Genomic DNA, 6,119 nt, shown 5'->3' on the forward strand with positions numbered 1-6,119 from the left:
ATATACATGATTCAGCCTTAGTCTGCTATTATTTCAATGTCAGGTGATCGAGAAGATCAGCTGATTGAAGATGTATATATAGCGGTACGGAACACAATTAAAGTTTGTCTTTGAGTAACACTTAAGTTGGTCATTTCTATCTCCCTTTTCTCTTTTTCATTCTTTGAGCTCACAAACGTTTACCTGGTGCCCAAACCCGAGAACTTTATACACCGGAGTAATTTTTTCTATTAAGAAGAATTTTTGTTGTTAATTTGTCATCTTCATTTTTTTTTCCTTTCTCATTTATTTTTTTAAAAATAATGGCTGCTAATGGCAACGGTATCGTTTGACGAGCTGTCTTGGACCTGGAAGCTTTAAATCAAAATGGGGTCGGAAACGTACAGAAAGTACGCACTACGACTGCCCAAGACTTAAGGAAGACCATTTCTTACCTGCAAGCCAGACTGAGCCAATTCATAAAAGGGGGTGACCGACTAATAAGCCGAATTGAATCAAACCTATCCAAAATCTACTCGATAGAGAAGATGCGGAGGCACTAGAAGCAGCGGTCGTCTGCAGAGTGAAGAGGAGCATCCTCGATCGGATTCAGGCGGAGGTAGAGGAGCCGGGGTGGACTTGGATGGAATATTAGCCGATGATATTGAGAAACTTGCCACACCCTTGGAGAAGGAGAGAACACTGAGATGGTGGTAGAGAGAGAGCAGGGAATTAGAAGAACCTTAGCTAAACCCAGAAACAATATTCGATGGTAGAAGAGAGAGAAATGGTAACACGGAAAATAGAAAGAGCCAAGTTAAACCCAGAAACAACGGTCGGCGGGAGGACCGCAAGTGCCATGGGTGTGGTAAAACTGGACACCTGGTAGCACAATGTCCCCGCACCCGATGTTTTGAATGTGGGACAGAGGGACATATAGCTCGACAGTGTCCCTATATGTATCGACGGAGGGAGCAAAATGTGCCTGAACCGATGAAGGTCAATACTCAGAGATTACGGAGAAGAGTAATCTCTCGAAGGACGAACGGATCCATAACTGAATCCACGGAAATGTCCGAGGCCTCAGGGACAGAATCTGAAGATGGAGCTATTAGCAAAAGGATAGCCAGCAATGCAAGAGGAGGACTTGGATACGAAAAGGAGAAGAAGCTAGAACACAAAGGGAGTACTAAAGAGCGTACCCACAGAGGGGCTACCGCACGTTGGAGCTCAACCATATGAGAGGAGAATACGACGGTTTGCCTATAATAGAGATTGCAGTAGTGAGGTGTCTGGTAGACAGACATTGAAAGAGCATATTGTAAACACTATGGGAATATAAAGTAATTGTAGGGTGTGACCTGCTAGGGAAGGTGGGAGCTTGGATTAAGAATGGCAAGAGATAATGGAGGAATAAGATAGGAGGTAAACCTACAAATGTCATCAACAACAGGGGAACGAGAGTGCAAGGATTGGGGGGTATCAATCAAGGTGAGAACTGGAGTAAGCAACTCAATAGGGAATACCAGGATATTTTGTTTAAGGGGATATCCTCGAAGCAACCGTGAAGACTGTTCATGAGATCTCAATGAAGCAGGACAAGGTGACGTACGTCAAGGAGAGGAGATACTCACAGGCACTACGTCACCACATTCGGGAGGAACTCGCAACATTAAACCAACAAGGAATCATTATTGACAGTACGTCTCCGCATTCCACTGTGCGTGGTGAAAAGGAAGATCACGCCAAGCGAAAATACCAGAAGTACAAGGTCGTGGTAGACTACTGAAGCTGAATGATAATACAACAGTTGAGAAATATCCGATCACCAGATTCGAAGACATTTTGGATAGGCTAAGTGGGGCGACGGTATACATCACACTGGACTTGAAGGTTGAGTATCATCAAATTAAAATGCACAACATAAGATGGTATTCACTTTTGAGATGAGTAACTATGAGTTTACAAGGATGAAAATTGTCATAAACTTCTTTATAGTACATTAAACTAGTTTAAATTTGAGTGCTCACGTCACATAGATATACATTTCTCAAAATAAATTTACTAACTACTGATCTTTCAGTAGATTTTTAAGAAATTTTTCTTTTTAAAAAGCTATATCTCAAGAACTATTGGACGTAAATAGCTCTTTCAGGGCTAATATTTTAGCAAATTTACTCTTTGCATTACAGATTTTCTAGTGCTGTTGGTAGTTTTTAAGAAATAGAGATCCGAGTGAAAAATTAATGTTTTTTAAAGGTTTTGAAACAGACGCCATTTTTTAATCCCCCTACCTATACTTGGCAGACTCATCAATTTTGATTAGTAATTATACATAGTTTTTATTGAAGTAATAAAAAATTGGGGTGAGATAACTGCCTTTTTTTTTCTTCCCGGCTCTTGTACTATAAGTGGTGATTTAATTTTTGTTTAATTTATCTTTGATTATGGCGATGTACTGAATAAATTATGTTGCATTTTTTTAAATTATATAAAGTCATGATTTTATTTTTGTTTTGCTTTACTTTTAGTTTTTAATAGAGTTTATGAGGACTGTAAATCCTTTATTTTGTTTATTGTATATACTTTATTGTAAATAGTTATTGTTGTTGTATTTTTTTATTATTTAATTGTATAGTATAAGCTACGAGGATTGTTCGTAAACTAGTGGGGGGGGGGAGTTACAGCCTTAATCAGCTGTTATTTTAATATCTTTTAGATCTTCTTTTAGCAGATTTATATATAGAGGCCATTTCTATCTGTTTTTTCTCTTTTTCAGTCTTTGAGCTGACAAACGTTTAACTTATATACATAGTGAATTAGATTTTGGTGAATTTTATAATAAATTATTTATTCATCGCAATATTTTAAATAAAAGTGACTGATAACTTTTAAAATATTGAAGTAAAATAATCTATAAGAACTTTGTTAACAGCGTAAGGGTTTTATAATTGACATTTTTTTTATTTTTTATTAAAAGTAAAATGTAATGTTTGGATTAAAGCAATTGTTTCTTTCTAAGGCACTGCAGAAGGTAGATTATCATTCTACTTGAATCGTTGTACTGGTTTTGACCACCAATGTCGTGTTCGATTCAGTGTTGTTCTTGGAGATGGAGATTGCAGAATTGATTCTGGAGTGGTAGACGATGTATCTGATTCAGATGGAAAGAGTTATGGTTGGCATCCCAGAACAAGGGTTGCTGATCTGATTTACAAAGTAAGTGGAATGAAGACACAATATTAAAATAACAAACATTTTCAAACATGGTCCTAAAAGATAACTAATTTTTCTGCTATTCATTCTTGTTTTCCAGGGAGCTATCAGAGTTCACTTAGAAATGATACTAGCTAACACCTTAAGTGAAGTTATTTCAAACGTTGTCCACCAACAGCTGTCATCATCCAACTCATTGGGTGTCATTGCACAAGGTATTACACAATGCTATGACCGTGACAAGCAAGGCTGGAGTATTAAGACAGATACTCAATCTGACTTGGTTAGGCTTCACATGGTTTACAAAGAAATACAAAATGTACCGAGAAACCACCTCAGGTAAATTGATTAAGCCTTCAAAAATATAGTTCACAAATTAAATATTCGAATATGAATTTGGTGTACATCATAGGCGCTAAAACCACTGCCGGTAGTCATTATGATAAAATCCCCAATAATTATCACCGTGAATGGACACTAGTATCGCTATATATCCTTACCCCTGCTAAGCCCCAACTTTCTGTATACGATCGTCCCGATTTTGATCCCTCCCATCCTGTCTGTGACCTTTAAATTATCCAGCGCCACCCTCCTGGTTTTTTCCTTTTCCATTCTTCCTCGTAACTTCTCCCATAAATTTCTTCGAGCAACATGGTTGTTTTGTATCTCCTCGCCGTCCACTGCCGTGGCCTTGTAGTCCTGCCGGTGTCCTCGAAGCCCAAAGAGGATCTCAAACGGTAAAAACCCCGTAACGGTGTGTGTGGAATGATTATATGCCACTATAGCCTTAGGCGTTGCTACAACCGGTTCCGATCCCTTGTCGATCTGATATAAGCGAAGATAGTCACTCAACATGCTATGAAGCCGCTCTGCTTTTCGGGTGCCCTGGTGTGTTAAGATTTCATGTTACGTCTACGTCCTTCATTTCTGTTCGAATCATGGCATTGTCGAATTCCCTGCCTGAATCTGATGAGATACGCTTTGGAACTCCGTAGAATTAGAACCACAATCGGAGAGCTGTCAACACTGCTTCCGACGACTTGTCCTGCACATGGTGCGCCATAGCCACCTTACTGAAAAGATCAATTATGGTTATCCATTTATATCCTCTTCATGTGAAAGTGTCAACCTGTAAATAGTTGAGCTGTGTATCTGCGATAGGTGTCTCCAGTTTTGGTGGGTGTCTGTCATACTTGGTGCGTGTCTGTCAAACTTCTTAGTTTTCTACAACTTTGTGATAGTCTTTTTCATCCCCCACCAAAAGTACCTCCTCTTAAATGCTTGCCGAGTCTCCGAGATTCCGCGGTGATTCGTTTTGCCCTGATGATATGCTACTGTCACCTCAGTATGAAGGTCAATGCTCAGAATTTTTTTTTTTCATTGTTCTCTTTGAATTATGACAAGTAACGGATTAGTGAGGAAAGCAGTTCTTAATCTAGAGAATATGAACCAAAACAACCAACCTCAAGCTTCAGTCAACCAAACTCAAGCTGCAGTCAACCAAGCTTTAGCAGCTGCCAACCCACCTTCACAGGTGATTCCACCACTACCAGAAGTCTCTTTAGCGCAATTTCATGCCACGACGCTAAAATGGATCACAGTCCGTACGGGAACTGCCCAACAGTTAGAACACCTGAGAAAGGCGGTATCGGACCTAGGAAAATTCACCGGACAGACCGGGGAATTAAATCATTTTTTAAAAGGGGTGATCGACTAATAAGCCGAATTGAAGCGAAGACAGCTGAACAACTGCTCGACAGTGAGGGTGCTGAGGCGTTAAGGGCAGTAGTCGTCTCCAGGGTGGAAAGAAGCGAAGATGTCGGAGGATCTATTGGACAACGAGAATGCAAAAGCCCTGAAAGCAGCGGTAGTCTGCCGTGTAAAAAAAAGTATCCTTAATCAGATTCAGACAGATGAAGAGACCTCCTGGAAGGTCATCAAAGAAAGATTAAAAAAGGCATTCGGAGGAGGACGGTGGACCCCAGAAGAGGATATATTCATGATGTTCAGAGAAACGAAAAAATCGAGACAGTCTAATGGTCAGTATGCCGCAGAACTCCTGGCATGCTATAACAGAATTCAAGACAAATTCAGCGAGATGTTGAGACGATCGAAGTACAGGGTCGAATGCAATTCCTATCCACGGTACTGAAGATTCAATTGGCAAAAGAACTGGGGAAGAAAGAGGGAATGCCGAGAGACCGCTCGTTTGTGGAATGTGCTCAAGATCTCATTGATACAAGCGCTAGAGAGGTGGAGGCCCAAATGGAAGTAGAGGAGCCGGGGTGGACTCGGATAGAATACCATCGGCCAAGAAACATGCCAAACCCTTGGAGAAGAAGAGAACAAAGAGATGGTAAAAGAAAGAGAAATAGTAACACAGAAAATAGAAAGAGCCAAGTTAAACCCAGAAACAATGTTCGGCGGTAGGACCGCAAGTGCCATGGGTGTGGAAAAACTGGACACCTGGTAGCACATTGTCCCCGCACCCAATGATTGAATGTGGGACAGAGGAACATATAGCTCGACAGTGTCCATATATCTATCGACGGAGGGAGCAAAATCTGCCTGAACCGATGGAGCTCAATGCTCAGAGATTACGGAGAAGGGTAATCTCTCGAAGGACGAATGGATCCATGAGTGAATCCACGGGGAGGTCCGAGACCTCAGGAACAGAAACTGAAGCAGGGGACTATGAGCGAGAGGATAGCCAGCAAGGCAAGAGGAGGACTTGGAGAAGAAAAGGAGAAGCAGCTAGAACACGAGGAAAGTTCTGAGGAGCGTACCCACTGAGGGGCTGCCGCACGTTGGAGATCAACCATATGAGAGGAGAACATGGCGGTTTGCCTATAATAGAGATTGCAGGGGTGAGGTGTCTGGTAGACACTGGTAGTTCCAGTACTATCATGAGCCGAGAGGCTGTG

The 6,119-nt window shown here is 41.1% G+C and overlaps 1 protein-coding gene across 1 annotated transcript in view; it reads left to right on the forward strand.

Annotated features, from left to right (window-relative positions):
• Nucleotides 1-3,010: 3,010 nt before the first annotated feature.
• LOC106686448 (uncharacterized) overlaps nucleotides 3,011-6,119 on the forward strand; it is a gene marked incomplete at both ends in the record, with an annotated part of 12,522 nt that continues 9,413 nt past the window's right edge. Inside the window, 2 exon segments of the mRNA XM_014429771.1 lie at nucleotides 3,011-3,198; nucleotides 3,296-3,534. Coding sequence (XP_014285257.1) covers nucleotides 3,011-3,198; nucleotides 3,296-3,534 — 427 coding nt within the window.

This window comes from Halyomorpha halys, unplaced genomic scaffold, assembly GCF_000696795.3.
Source record: "Halyomorpha halys isolate HHAL.00 unplaced genomic scaffold, Hhal_1.1 Scaffold820.1, whole genome shotgun sequence".
Classification (NCBI taxonomy): Eukaryota; Metazoa; Arthropoda; class Insecta; order Hemiptera; family Pentatomidae; genus Halyomorpha; species Halyomorpha halys.